This window comes from Tenrec ecaudatus, chromosome 12 (genome assembly GCF_050624435.1).
Source record: "Tenrec ecaudatus isolate mTenEca1 chromosome 12, mTenEca1.hap1, whole genome shotgun sequence".
Classification (NCBI taxonomy): domain Eukaryota; kingdom Metazoa; phylum Chordata; class Mammalia; order Afrosoricida; family Tenrecidae; genus Tenrec; species Tenrec ecaudatus.
The window spans coordinates 51,694,902-51,711,364 of NC_134541.1; the positions used below are offsets into that span (position 1 = coordinate 51,694,902).

Sequence of the window (16,463 nt, forward strand, 5' to 3'; positions counted from 1 at the left end):
CCCGTGTAGGGCCATGTGTTGGTGCAGGATGTCGCATCTCGTAGTGTGGTTCTTGCTTCTTCCTTAAGTGAGTTTGGTAGTATGTTCAGTTATTGCTTTAATCAATTATATATCTATATATCTTCTTTCAGGGTGGCTATTACTTTGACATCTATTTTATCAGACATTAAGATTGTTATAACTTTTTTTACTACTGCTACCTTCATATGTTTTTTCTGATCTTTTGATATTTAGTCTGTTTTTGTCTTTGTCTGGCATGATTCTTTTTGAAAAGGATCATGCAGCCTAAATCTTAATGAAAGACCTTAGACTCAGCTTTCAGAAAATGGTCATCGACAATCCATTTGTATAAGGTTAAACCTTTCCAAAATGTTCTGAAACAACCTTCACAAAGCTCTTTAAACAATCTTAAATTCACAAGAAGCATGCTATTCTCACATGACAGCAGAATGTTCACACGCAAATGAAACTCAGAAAATGTAATTTCCCTAATCGTCATCTTCTCTAAACCAAATGGATTTTGTCATTTTGCCATGAATCCGTACACCAATTCTAACAATCTGTTGTTTTTTTGAGAAATATTCTAGGATTTTTACCCTAGCCTTTGGGAATCTTCAATAGTGTCATTTTCTTCTGTCTCATTTCCTCTCAGTCCATGGTCAATATAGCAATTCAACCGCTGAAATGCAACCACCATGAGACAGAAGCAGAGCAAAGGGTGTGTATATAAAATAACACACAGAGATGAGCTAATCTAACAGACTAATTTAGCTCTAATGGAATGTCAGTTTGTGATTACATTTTTATAAGAAAAAGCATCTTCCTGTGACTACTGGTAAATTGACAGTGAGAACATAGACTCAACCCACTAAGGGACTTGAACCATTTCACTAGGCATCTATTTAATTCCTGCTGTCTGCTGCTCACCTATCACTGATGGACTTTTCTCTCTTTGCAGCCATTGTTTTAATGATAAAGACTATGCACTGATGTCACTTTGCTCCTGGGTGAATGTTGTGGTTGGTAGGATGACCAGCATAGACCGAGCAGCCAAGCAAGTCTTGGTTTCCCAGGAAGAAATCGTTCTCTATGACCACCTCATCCTCTGTACGGGCCAGCAGTACCAGGTAGGGCTGAGCAGCAGTTCCAGGGGTGATGATTTGTATGGGGCAAAAATGATGTTCCTGGGGAGCATGGTCTCCGGGTATAGGGTATTGTTTTTCTACCCCACTTTGCATTTATCAGTGTTCTCTTCAGGGCCTGCACACATCACCAGACGTGTGTTCGCAGACTCTCACAGAAACCTATTCCAAGAGAAACATTCTGCTCAAGAATAAAAAACACAGCACATTGGCTAAATGTCATTCGCTAAGCTGTTGTTCAAAAGTCTAACACGTATTATTCACCATCAAGATCCAGACATAGCCATGCCCGGGCCTACATTTATAGTAAATTAATTTATGCTTCAAGAGGCTGACGTTTGGCAGTGGTGATTGGCACACGCAAAAAGTATGTCAAATATGTGCACCTTCTGTCAGCCTTTATTATATTTGGTCTCTCAACTGATTTCATGATTACCTAGTGACCATACTTTTCATTTTGATTAAATTCTCCAGTTACACCTGAATGAAATGTTTTTGGGTCCAATGGAAGCTGTTAAATTTTTAGAAGAGCAGGTGTTTTATCTTCTTAAATTGCAGTACACATTTGAGTTTTATATGTGTCACTAACTAGGTGTGTCTTTAGTGAGAGAGGCTTAATTTTAATTCAAGAGGGGGTACTCTAATTATATTTTTAATGCCCAAACGTGTGGATTTTGTTACTGATGAATGTGATTTTTTTTCCTGATAACAATCACAAAGAAGTTAAAATGAACTAGGACCACCCCCGAGTTCCACACTGCCAGGTGTCATCTAGTACGTATCGTAATTAGTCACCACCCTTGTGTCAGTTTACCATACTGCAGTGGCGTGCATTTTGTTGGGATGACAGAAGCTATGCCACCAGTATCTAAAATACCAGCAGGGTTGCACCTAACAGGGTTCAGCAGACTAAAATTAGGAAGAAAGGACTGATGACCAAACCTAGCAATCAAACAATGAAAATGTTGCAGATCACAATATAACATTGTTCTTCTCGCTTGCTTGACCATTCTTCGTGAGGCTATCAATAGATGGCCAAGTGAGGTAGAGGAAGAACATAGATGGGATGGGTTGACACAGGAGCTGCAATGATGACCTGAAGATGCCAGTGATGGAGAGGAGGGTGCATGGTCAGGAAACAGTTTGCTCTCGTCTACATAAGGTCCCCATGGGTTGGCGTATTATTTTGGGTGTTGCCCTAGAATATGCTCTGCAACTCTGGGCATCATTCTACCAACATTCTCAGCCTTTACTGTTTCATAAAACCCACCTGGGGGCATTTTGACATGTATACTTACAGGAGCCTAGTCCTTGCCCCAGACCTGAGAGAAGTTCATCAGTATTTTTGTACAAAGCTTCAAGATGTTCTAAATCGAGACTGAGAAACATTGACTTGAATTTTTTTTACAAACATTTTTATTTACTCCTCAAAAAATTTTATGAAGGAGGTACTATTCTTTTTTTTCTTCTTTTTTTACATTTTATTAGGGGCTCATACAACTCTTATCACAATCCATACATATACATACATCAATTGTATAAAGCACATCCATACATTCCCTGCCCCAATCATTCTCAAGGCATTTGCTCTCCACTTAAGCCCCTTGCATCAGGTCCTCTTTTTTTTCCCCCTCCCTCCCCATTCCCCCCTCCCTCAGGTGCCCTTGGTAATTTATACATTGTTATTTTGTCATATCTTGCCCTATCCGGAGTCTCCCTTCCCCCCTTCTCTGCTGTCCCTCTCCCAGGGAAAAGGTCACATGTGGATCCTTGTAATCAGTTCCCCCTTTCCAACCCACTCACCCTCCACTCTCCCAGCATCGCCCCTCACACCCTTGGTCCTGAAGGTATCATCCACCCTGGATTCCCTGTACCTCCAGCCCTCATATGTACCAGTGTACAGCCTCTGTCCTATCCAGCCCTGCAAGGTAGAATTCGGATCATGGTAGTTGGGGGGAGGAAGCATCCAGGATCTGGGGGGAAGCTGTGTTCTTCAGACTTGAATTTTTACCATAAATCCATCATCTTTACTTTTAACATTTCATAAATCTTGTACAGGTCCACACAAAGCACAGATTCTGATTAGTAGATCTGGGATGGGACCTGAGATGCTGTATTTCTAATCATCTTTTAGGAAATCACTAGTTCTGGACTATGCTCGAGTTAATTAGGGCCTGTCTAACTCAGGAAAATGAGATTTAAAAATCATATATTTGACAATTGTGTAGAATGTGGGAGAATTTTGCCTGTCTTTAAAAAAAAACAACCTGTACTATTCTCTTTTTTTTTCTTTTCTTTTTATAATCAAGTTCTTAATTGGGAGAAAATTATTTTTTCTGTTTAAAGAAAAGAAAATGTTTGGAAGGGTTATCTTAACTTGGATATTTAAGTGTTAATCTTACTTTTTAAAACATTGAACCCTAAGAAAACACCATGTTCCCCATCAGCTATCCTCCCTACCTTCCCTGTGGGTTTCCACTTTGACCTAGACGACAGATTCTGGGGGAGCCAGCCAAGTGCCAGAGGCTCGGGCGTCTGTGTCTAGCAGCCCCTGCAGCTTTTGTCTGTGGCATATTATGCACTTGCTCTTTGGACGATGGGAAAAATGAAATGAAGACATGCGAAAAGAAGTTTCCATTTAAATATTCCAGAAGGATATAAACGTTGAAGGTGTAAGGAATGACCCACCACTTGTCTGTCGGTTTTTCACACTGCGAGGGCTGGTGTGTTGCTGTGAGGCTGGAAGCTTTGTGACTGGAATTTTAAGTGCCAGAGTTGTCACAGAAAGTAAACAGGCTTCAGCAGAACTTCCAGACTAAGAAAAGACTAAGAAGAAGGAATTGGCTTCCCACTTTTTAGGAAGTAGCTGCTAAAAACCTTATGTATAGCATGGAAAGATAGTCAGATACTGAAAGCCTAATGGGTGAGCGGGGAACATTGTCAGAGATAGTGCCAGATGATGGGGCCCTTGGATTGGAAAGCGCTAGAAATGTGATTGATAAGGAAGCCGCTTTCTCAAGTTAGCGATGACCATCATGAAGTGAGTGGTGTAAAGATTGTGGGAGTAGAACTTCAGGACCTTCATGTGCTAATGGACACAACTCAAGGTTAGAAGAAAAAGCTGTAAAACTCTCATAACTGGATTCTTGGAATGTGCAAAGTACGAATATAGGAAAATTGTGGAAGTCATCACAATGGAATGGAACATATAAGGATGAACACCCTAGACATTAATGAGCTGAAATAGATCGGTATTGGCCATTTTTAATCAGAAAACCATATGGTTTGCTATGCCTAGAATGTCATAGTCAAGAGGCATGACATTGCATTCATTTTCAGAAAGGCATTTCAAGATCTATTTCAAGTACAGTGTTGTCTGTGGTAAGATTATAGCTATCCACATTAAAGGAAATTCAGTCAATACAGCTTTTTAAAAATTATTGTAATTTAAAAAATGGATTGTAATTGGGTTACAATCCATACATTGTTACAGTCCATACATTGCTTGCATCAGGCATGTTTGTACATATGTTGCCTGTTTATTTGCAGGCATTTAATTTCTATGAACCCTTGCTAAACAGCTCCTCATCCCCCCCCTTTCCCTCTACCCCCATACTCCTTGGTAGATTATAGATTATTATTTTTTTAATATCTTACACCAACTGCTCTCCCTTCCCTTGTGTTTTCTGTTGTTCTTTCCCCCTGGAGAGAGGTATATAGTTAGTTATGTGTCGATCATTGTGATCAATTCCCCTCCCCACTCTTCCTTCCCCTCCCCATTTTATCCTTACCCGTATGGTATTGCTATTCCCACTCTTGTTCCTAGATTCCATGTGTACATGCTCTGGTCTAGTCTGAATTGAGCAGCAGCACTGGGGTCATGATAGTGGGCGGTGAGGAAGCCTAAAGGAACCAGAGGAATATAGTGTGTTTCATTGATGCTTTACTGCACCCTGGTTGACTCATCCCTTCCCTGTGGCCCCTCTGTGGGGGAACTGTTCCATTGCCTATAGATGGGCTTTGGGTCTCTGTTCCACACACACACACCCTCGTTCTCCACAATATGTTTTTGTTTATTTGTTTGTTATGTGTCTTCTGATGCTATTACCTGGTCTGATGACTCCTCATTATCTCACTGATGGTGTGCTTCTTCCATCTGGACTTGTGGCTTCTCTGCTGAATGACCCCTTGTTTAACTTCAAGCTTTTAAGACCCCAGATGCTATATCCTTTAATAGCCGGGCACCATCTTCTTCACCACATTTGCTTATGCACTTGTTTTGTCTTCAGCAATTGTGTTAGGAGGGTGAGCATCTCAGACGCCAATTTGTTAGAAGAAAGTGTTCTTGTATTGAGGGAGGGTATGAGCAGAGGCTCCAAGTGCATCCGCTACCACAGCGTTTTGCTCCTATATCATAATATCTGGGTAGAGGTACAGGGAGTTGGGAGGAGGTTAGACCAAACCCAAGGAGGTACATGTAGTTCCAACACAAAGAAGTGGAATTCTGGGGAGGGGAGAAGGAGAAAAAAAGTGGGGGGGGGATGGAGATGATGATGGTTGCGGGGTGGGGATCAGGGCACTAACTCACCCAGGGGGAGAGTGTTGGAGAGTATTGGAGAGTCTCCACAGAATTGGTAGTGGTCATGCAGACCCTACCACGGTGCACCAAACAATGAGGGAAATGTGGCCACGTGAAGGATCACAGGAAATGAGCCAGCTACAGGGCTGGCCCCAAATAGAGCCGATCCAACCCCATCCCTAAAAATATGGGTGACAAAGAGCTCCACTAAACCAACAGGTTGGGAGAGGGGCCAGCATGCCATGCCCACACAGAAGCCGACCCAGAAGGAAGAAGAGAAAGGGACAGTCGGTCTGGACCCTGCTGGCACACCAGGCCTAGAAGATGACGTCCCTGCAGGGAGCAGCTGGCACACAGAGGGGTCTGTGGGGCTGACAACAGCTCGTGCTATGTTATCCCCTTCCTGGAGCAGACTGGGACAGAGGACAGTGGGGAGGTTTTGCAGTCTAAACCCCCCTTGTGGGGCAAACCAAGAAGGGATTATAACAGTTTAGCAACTGAAGCAAAGCAAAACTACGAAGTCCCTGAAGAGCCCCCAGAATGGACTTCCGACTGGGAGGAGAAGATCCCCATAGCCAGGGGGGAGATAGTCGTGAAGGTCAGTGAACAGGCCTGGAATTATGTACATGTATTCGGCAATGCAGCTATTTTTCAATTTTATGCAGGGTGGTAGTTGCATAGTTTGGTGTCAATTTGTGGCTTGAGAGGATTAAGAGTGAAGAGGTAGAGTATAGTCTGTCAATCAGGTCATAGCTAATAGGCTATGTGGCATGACCTTCTCCTGAGAATTCTGGGAATTCCTGTATTTCCTCCTCGGAGGTGGGACAGACTCTCTGCTCACCCCCTTGGAGATTCTCTACTGACAAGGCTTACACCCTGAGAGACACTCTACTGACCAGACAAATGTCACTACGCTGACAGAACCCATGCCCTGGGAACTGGAGGAGCCACGTGGAAAGCCCTGCCTGTGCTGAGATGCTTCTACCACCACTGGATCCCAAAGGCTTTGGATCCACTGGCCTGTAATCGTCCTGCATTAGGCATCATTGCATATACCTGGTGAGTCTGAAGAGGACTTACAGTTTGGTAGGGGACATATGGACTAATATTGAACTTATGGACTTGATCAGGATGGGGCTGGGATGTTTTCTCAATATCCAATTGTTTGTGGATATAAACCTCTTTCTTGTACACATATGTATTTGTATGGATTTGTTCCTTGGGTCTCCGCAGACTAACACATGCACCAACCACTAATGCTAGTGATAAATAAGTTGAAGAATTTTACTAATGTCCTCAGTCTGCTATCAATCAAGTATACAATCAAGATGCATTGTTCATTATTGGTGATCCAAATGCAAAAGTTGGAAACAAAGAGGAAGGGCTGGTAGTTGGAAAATATGGTCTTGGTGATAGAAGCGAAGCTGAAATCCACATGGTAGAATTGTGTAAGATCAATGACTTGATCCTAGCAAATAACCTTTTTACAATAACACAAACAGTAACCATACACTGGGACTTCTGCAGATGGGATGCACAGAAATCAAATGGACTACATCTACAGAAAGAGACATTGGAGGCCAGGGGCTGGCTGGAGAACAGAGCACCAATTACTCATATGTAAGCTCAAATTCAAGCTGGAGGAAATGAGAGCAAGTCCACAAGAGAGAAAATGCAACCTGAGGACATGTCACCTTAAATTTGAGAACATCTCAAGAACATACTTACATCATTGAACACATGCAACAGTAGGCATGATGAGCTGTGGGAAGACTTTAAGCACATCACTCATGCAGGAAACAAAACATCCGTTACAGAAAAGATCAAAATGGATGTCAGAACAGACTCTGAAACTTGATCTTAAGCCTAGAATAACTAAGGGAAATGAAATAAATGAAGTTCAAGAGCTGAGTGGAAAATTTCAAAGGGACAGTTTTACTCTGCCCTATAGGGTCAATAAGAGTCAGCATTGACTTGTTGATAGTTGGAAGTAATGCCCCAGTTGATGGATAATGTTCTCTAACATAAAATCACAATGATACTTCTAAGTTGAACCATAGATACACGAATGGATTTGGGGCTTGTTCTTAATTCTAGCCACAATCAAAGAACATTAGTTCTTATGACATGGTCCTTCTTGATGCTTGACTTGGTGAAGAGATTAATGAAGAGATGCTTGCTATAGCAAAGTGTGGTGAAGGCACTATATTATGCCTGATTATCAAAAAGAATAGTGTCTGGGGTCTTCGAACAAGCAGCCATCTAAGTGAGGCATCAGCTAAGTCCACATGGAAGAAGCACACCAGCCTGTGTGACCCACGGCTTGTAAAGAACATAACCCAAATGTAAAGGAGGGAGTGGCATTCGCGCTCAAATTGGGAACACCTGGTTTGCAGAAGGTTACAGACGACAGTGGAATCACAATATCCATCTCCAGGGTCCACAGACAGATTTAGTCTCCACCAAATCCCCTCTGATCGTAGTTGAGGGATGCGACTAGCCGGTCATCAGACTGAGAGCCTTGTAAAGTTGATTAATGCAGATGAATTAGGTCAAAATGTAGTATCTTATCATTTGATCTCCCTTTAGGCCCATTTAAAAGTTAATTCAGGTTTGTTTGTTTGTTTAAAGTGAATGGAAATCCATGTGGATTAAGCCCTCAGGGAAATTCCCTTTGACCATGGACCAGGGATGTGAGTGGCCTTGCTAACATGCAGAAGGCATTGGAAAGTGGATTTCCAATCCTATCATTTCACCCTACTTACGACTCACTTAAATTTCTTCTAGTTTTTAATATTTTCTGCTTTCTTTTTGATTGAGGTTTATTTGTTTAGCTTTGTTATACTTGTTAGGTTTTGTTGTTGTTTGTTTTTTAATGTTTTGCTGTATGTGAAATCCAGGATAGGTAAATCTACAGTATAGGTAAATCTACAGATACAGTGACTTAATTAATGGTTCCTTGGGAGTATGGCACAGGAGTTTGGGAGGAAATGGGTAGCTAATAATGAGGAGTGAATAAAAAAAGTCCTAAAATTGATTATGATGATGTTAGTATAAATTTTTTTGATGTGATTGAAATATTGAATTGTAAGATATGTGAATGTGCAAATAAATATTTGGGGGGAAGAAGAGAAAGTGACATTTTAAAGGGCATCTTGAGAAATCTTGAGAAGTTAAAGTATTATGTCCAAAGAAGATAAATATCCAAAGACCTAGAGTTAGAAAATCAAAAAGGAAAAATTCAGCATATCTTAAACTAAAATAACTCAAGAAAAAAATGTTGCTTCGAGTTGCATGACTGAAAGAGTCACTGGGCAAAACAGTGAATGATATATGAAGTATCCAAAGAAGATGGAAAGAATGCACTGAGGCACTATACCCAAAAGATCTACTCCACATTCCACTATGTCATCAGTTAGCATATGAGCAAGAACCAGTGGTACTGAAGGAAGAAGTTCAAGGCTCACTGAAAGCATTTGTCAAAAACAAGGCTCCAGGAATTTTTGGAATATTAATTGAAATGTTTTAACAAACTAATAAAGCACTGGAAGCAGTTACTCATCTGTGCTAGGAAATTTGGAAGACAGCTCCTTGGCTTCCTAACTGGAAAAGATCCATATCTGTACCCATTCCAAAGATAGGTGACCCACCAGAATCTGAAAATTACAGAACAACATCACTGATATTACATGCAATTAAAATTTCGCTGAAGAACCTCCAACAACTGTTACTGCAGTAGACTGACAGGATGCTGCCAGAAGTTCAGTCCGTTTTAAAAGAAGACTTGGAACCAGAGGTATTTTTGCTAATATCAGGTGGATCTTGGCTGTACGCAGTGAATACTAGAAAGATGCTTACTTGTGTTTCAATTATTACACAAAAGAATTCCGCCGTGTGGATGATAACAAACTCTGGGTAGTCTCGAGAAGAATGGGAATTCCAGAAAACTTCGTTGTGCTCAAGTGGAATTTGCACAGAAATTAAGAAGCACTTGTTCAAATAGCACAAGGCAATACTGCATGTTTTAACATCAAGATGGGTGTACATCAGGGTTGTATCTTCTCACCATACTTATTCAGTCTGCATAATGAGCAAATAATCAGAGAAGTTGCGTTATATGATGAAGAAGGTGGCATCTGGACTGGAGGATTTGAAGCACTTGCTGATGAGCATCAAAGATTGCAACTTTCAGGATGGACTGCAACTCAATATCAAGAACACCCAAACCTTCACAACCGTACCAATAAGTGACGTCATGATAAATGGAGAAAAGATTTAAGGCAGTGGTTCTCAACCTTCCTAATGACCCTTTAATACAGTTCCTCTTGTTGTGGTGCTTAAACTCAAAGCAATTTCTGTATTATAAACTATAGTTACAACCCTGAACCTGCACTAGAATCTTTTAAATGATATGTATCACTCTAAAATATTATGTAATATGTTAATATATAAATAATCTTAATATTGATCTTATAGGACGGAGTAGAACTGCCCTATAGAGTTTCTAAGGCTGCAAATATTTAGGGAAGCAGACTGACCCATCTTTCTCCGGTGAAATGGTTACTAGACATGAATGGTCAACTTTTCAATTAGCAGCTCAGTGCTTAACTACTGTGCCACTAGGGCTCCTCGTATCACTTAAGATTTGTTTTCTCAGAAAATCCGCGCATGAAGTAAAATGTTAAATTGGGCTGCATAAAGGTGCTGATCTCTTTTTCAATTTTATCTGCTTCCCTCTTGAGTTGATAGAGAATCTTTTCGGTCCATAGTTGAAGCTTTTCTGTTGATGGTTTTTAGTAATCCTCTGCTCCCCCACTACTCCAAATAATATGTTTATAGAATCTCGCCCCATTAGTCTGACAACTTCATACTATCATACTAGCTTCAGACTTCAGTACCAACTTACTATTGATACCTTTAATTTCCATTCCAACTCTTGTATAATTTTTTATTCTTTTTATTGTCAAGCACAGACTGGTCCTAGGACCCACTCTGAGTTCACTTACAAATGTCCCTGAAACACTCCCATGACCGGTGGGAAATATAGAAATTGCTGTGGAAAATTGTGACGGTTTCAGTTGATCCTCACTTTCCTACCATGTTTATCAATGCCCTTGGCAAGTGTCTTCTGTCATTAGCTCATGGAGCAGAAGAACCACAAGCTGAGCTCCTTCCAAATACCTAACCCACAAAATTGTGAGAAGTAATTAAGTGTTTATTACTTAAACTGCCAAGTTTGGGCATGAAGCTGCTGGAACATGGTGACATCACAGAAAGGAACAATTTTGGATAAATTAAGATAAAGATTATACTTTTGAAAAGAGGCAGAATTTGCAGCGTACATACAAAATATATGAAATCATTTATCATCCTCAGTAGTAGTTGATCAGCCTCTTTCTGAAGTGAGAGCTGATGTCATTGAAGAGCAGAGGCTGAACTGAGAAGGATACAGGAATAGATGAAACATATGATGGATGAATGATGGAAGATTGGAATTAAATCCCTATCAGAAACAAAACTGCTACTTTTGTTACAAAGTTAATGATGTTAAAGACAAAGTAAAAAAAAATACATGGCAAAAACTCTCCAACAGCAGGAACAAAAGTTTAAAAGAATATGCTTGATGCAAGAGAAAGATCGTTTTTCCTAAACAAGAGACTCGAGCAATGGGACTGAAGACAATGATTAAAGATATGAAAGTCAGGGGAGCAATAAGTGATCCAAAATCAGTAGCAAGGAGGGTGTGAGTGGCCTGGTAGGGATTCAGCAAGGGTCAGGTAACCGAGATCAATTACTAAAACCCCAATGAAGGCTGAACATGATAGTGGGACAAGAGGAAAGTAAAAGGAAATAGAGGGAAGAACTAGGTGACAAAGGGTATTTACAGAGGTCCAAAGACTGGAATGTACATATGTAAATATATTTATATGAGTGTGGGGAAACAGATTGATGCACATATATTTAGAGGTTTAGTATTAGGGCAGCAGATGGACATTGAGCCTCCACTCAAGTACGTACTCAATGCAAGAACACTTTGTTCTAATAAATTGGCATTCCAGGATGCACACCTTCCCAACACTATTGCTGAAGAAAAATGTGTGCACGAGCAAATGTGGTGAAGAAAGCTGATGGTGTCTGGTTACCAAAAGATACAGTGTCTGCAGTCTTAAAGGCTTGAAGATAAACAAGCGGCCATCTAGTTGAGAAGCATCAAAACCGACATGGAAGAAGCACACCAGCTTGGCTGACCACGAGGTGTAGAAGAGACCAGTTGTCAGACATCAAAGAGGCTTATCCTCATGTCTTGGGGCACATTTGAGAAAGGGAGTGAAAAGCTGAGGCCCACTCAAAGATTCAAAGGTACTTAGCTGTCCAACCTGGAGGATGCAGACACAGGGTCACAGGATGCTATCCTCAGATGTGGGACATATTTTCATGTAGAAAATTAATTAAATTGGTGTATCCAGACAGTAGGTTTAGGACAAAAAGAGAAAGATAACACATTGCTTCCAAAGAAAGAGTTTTGTGCTAGTTTAAAAGTCTATCCTGAAAGGAAACTGTCTGATTGTCTGGCCGAGGACATACTGAGGAGGCTCTGCTGTCATGAGAACCTCATCAGGGTGGTAAGAATACCTCGCATGTTGAGTTTTTGCCATGTGCTGGACATGAGTTAACTGATCTTATCCTTGCAGTAACTCTGAGGTAGGTGCTAATTTTGTAGATGAGGGAAAAGAGATGCAAAGAGAGTCAGGTATTTTTTCCAAGGTCACATGGCTAGGAAGCGATAGGCTAGGACTTGAACCTACAGCATGACTTACTGAACACACGCAATGATATCAAAATGTTACCGTGATATTGCTCAATAAATAGTATTGCCAGTAAGAAAAATTTACCTCCACAATGTTAGGTAAAGTAAATGACCGTTGTTTATAGAGTTTTTCCTTTTGAATAAATGCTCTTTATTATAGTCCCTGCATGGGCAAAGGTCATCCAGCTTTAAAAATTGATTTCATTTTTTAATTTGTTTAACTCACTTTGAAAGAGAAGTAAATATGTCATAGAAAATACCTACCAAGGTTTTACACGTTCTATTACTGAAGAATATGATCCAAGTTCCCTAAATGTCACTGAGCTTTAGAAAAGGCTCACTCATCCAACACCAGCCCAAACTCACAGAAGTCCAGCGTGACAAGACATTTTTTAGGAAAAAGAATTATTCTGCACCCCTAACAGTCTCTCCTATGCCTACCATGGAATAGTTGGCCCATCATTTCTGTCGTAATATTCCTGCCTGAACATCCATGGACCTTATGCAATGACTATTCAAGAATAAATAGCTAGAAGAGGTCTTCTAGCAGAAACTCCAAGTTGTCTTTAGATCTTTACCAGTTCTCATGTCATCTCTGACTCACGGTGAACCCATGGATGTTGTCAGGGTAACATTGTACTCACTGGATTATCACTGGCTACTTTTTCTAAAGTAGATCATCAGGCCTATCTTTCCAGATGCTTTTGGGTGAACTCAAACTTCAACCTTTAAAAAAACAATATTGGGGGGGATCTCTTACAGATAGGATAATATTTCATAATTTGAATAGACCAAGTATAACTGTACAGTTGTTACCACCATCAGTTTCCAAACATTTTCTTTCTTCTTGAGCTCTATGATATCAGCTTCCCTTTACCCCTTCCCTCCACCACCCGACCACTCATGAACTTGTATTCTTCTTATTATATATTCTTATTATTATTATGGGGATTTTTGTTTTTGCTTTGCTGAATCTTAGCCCATCCAATATATGCATTTACCTACAATTCTGTTATTTGCTCCCCTCAATGGGAGTTTCTTTACCACTTTTGCTTATGCATCCATTTTGTCTTCAGATAGCATGTCTGGAAGGAAGTGATTATTGTATGGTGTCATATTACTAGAATAGATGGTTCTTGTCCTTAGGTTAAAATTTAAGTAGAGGTCCAAAGGCCATCTGCTTCCTTGTTGTATTTACAAAACTATACATATATAGACAGATATACCTATATATATTGTCATGTATACATATCTATATTTTACATATATAATTTTAATTTATTTTTTTCTACTTAATTTTTTCTTTCCTCTGCCCTACTGTCGTGTTTACCCATCATTCACCTCTCAGTAATTCCTCTTAGATACATTTAAGTTGATCAAACACTACCAGGAACACTACACCCTCATCACCATCAATTTTAGAACCCTTGCTATTCCCCTGTCCCTGTCATTATTGGCTCACCTCTCACTTCCCCCCTGCCTCCTCCCCTCCTGTGCACCACACCCCAACCTGGAATCATTGGTATGTTTCTATCTCCATAGATCACCTAGACTACCTATCTTGTGTAGATACACACACACACACACACACACACACACACACACCATGCAAATAGTCCCAAGTTTGACAAGGACTCTGACACAGAGGAGATGACTATCTCTCTGTTAAACAGTGAGAAGGACAAGTTGTAATCATCAGCCCAGTCCCCTTTCTTCCAGGGTTCCATATCCTGGATCACTAACCTAACAGCCCTTATACCCTTTTAGTTCTCAGCATTCCTGTCCCAAAGGCATGCTTCCTACAGATCCCCGTTGCTCTTCTTGCAGTCAGGGATGGAGCCGTCTAATCTCCCCCACAAACCATCTACACCATTAGCCGTTTATTGTGGCCCCTTCTGAGTAACCCCCAACCAGTACAGATGAGGTGCCAAGTGCTGGTCCCCACCTGAGTCAAAACTCTACAATGGAGATTCCTCAGGGACCTGTGACTACTCCCATTGCACTCTGTTGCCCTCTCCTCTTAGTTCACCCCATGTGCATGTTCAGGGCTGTCCTCTGTAGCACTGTCACCTAGGGAGGGAACATCATGTTTAGAGCAGAGGCTGTCTCTGCAGTCCTCTTTGTGAATGAGCTGCTCTGAGCAGGAACATTGCCCTCCAGGATTGGTGTACCAGCATGAGGCCTACTCCCTCCCCCTCTCTTTCCTATAGAGACATAAAGAATTCCTTTGGTAGATTAGTGCCCTGGTCCCCTATTGCCCTCTTATCCCCTGCCCCCCATGGGTCTTAAAGGCATTTGGGGGGGGGTGTTTCAGCATAGATGTTATTTGTATCTTAAATTTTTTTTTCTTTTGATGACTTATGAATCACTGGGTTTGGTTTAGTTCATGCCAGAGTATCTGGTCCTCAGCCAGGGAATTGTGTGTTATATGATTTTTCCCTTACACCAATTCTGCTGTTTGAACTTATCTCAGTGGACTCATGTTGTGTTTGACCTTTTGTGCTTGGTTACCTTCACTCCACATAATAGTCTCCAACTCTTTCCATGAGATGAGATATTTCATCTTTTCATCCCTGTTTTTTAGGGATACATAGTACTCCACTGTGTGTTTATACCAGAGGTTTTTAATTCCTTCATCTATTGATGGAAATTTCGACTGTTTCCAGTCTTTTTGATTGTGAGCTGTACTTAAACTCCAGCCTTTTGGTTAGCAGTCAGCACAGTAACCATTTGCATCGCACAGGGACTCCACCTGTCTCTTCTCTTTAACTTCTGCATAGTCTCTACTCAGCAGCCACATTAAAACTGGAGATGCAAAGGAGTGACGCACAGCAAACTCGGGGCAGGGTACTGTTTTATTTGACCTTCATTACAGTGTTTGTTTGAATTTGAATCAAAACAATCAAAGTCAGGGACCTACATAAAAATCCGGATATCTGGCCTTTCTTGAGAAATGAGATGATCTGACCCACAGAACTCATCCTATTTCTGACACCAGCAGGGTAACACTGACATCTCACATCATCTTGTTCGAAGAGGTTGGTTCTCTGTCACTGGAACCTTGAAAGCAAGGGCCAGTGTCCCTCCTCATTCCTTTTTGTGATTTCCCTGTTGTTTTATTTGTATGGAAAAGCACTCTCACTTGTTTCTGTGTCAGCATGAAAGGACTCCTAGTCTGGGAGAGCTCTCTTTCAAGAAGAGAGAGATAGCATGCTCATATTTCCTTGACAAATGAAGAAAAAAATCAGTATGGTTCACAATTCAGTCATCTTCCATCTTTTTTGGGGGGGCGGGGGCTACACCTTCCAGCCCCTTGAATCGTAACTCCTGATATAATTGCTTCTGTGGTGTATTGTTTTGTTTGTTTGTTTTTTTACCAAAAAATCCCGACGCAGATGCTCTTCCAGAGCCTGGCCACATTTAGAACAAGGGTGAGGCCTCAGTTCCCTTTCCTGGATCCCGGCAACCTTTTGATGACCACCGTCATGATCCAGGGCAGTAGACAGCCCTGGGTTAGCAAGGCTACCTCCAAAGAACATGGCGCCTCTCTGTCCTAGTTCCTTTTCTCTTGGGACATTTGCCCATGGAGTCCGGCCACTGTGTTGTGAGGAAGCCCAGGCTACATGGAAGTCCACATGTGGGTGTTCTGGCCAATAACCCTAGCCAACATTAGAGTCGACAGCATCAAGTACTTGAAATGCGAGGACCATTTGAATCTTTCCCATCAAGGCATGTGGCATTGGGTAACTGAACAAACTTTCCCCACCTTGCCCTGGCTAAATTACTGGCCTACAGAATCTGTAAACCTCACAAATGTAATTTTACACTAATTCATTTTTAGATAATTTGTTATACAGCTTTTGATACCAGATCAACTACTTCTGAGAACGACCTCTGAGAGCTCATTCTACTGATGTTTTGTTTTTTCAATAAA

General features: G+C 41.1%; 1 protein-coding gene across 1 annotated transcript in view; it reads left to right on the top strand.

The window, feature by feature from the left end:
- Positions 1-16,463, top strand: part of CFAP61 (cilia and flagella associated protein 61) — a 368,344-nt gene that overhangs the window by 217,470 nt on the left and 134,411 nt on the right. Inside the window, exon 19 of the mRNA XM_075527979.1 lies at positions 959-1,127. Coding sequence (XP_075384094.1) covers positions 959-1,127 — 169 coding nt within the window. The remainder of the gene's footprint in view (positions 1-958; positions 1,128-16,463) is intronic.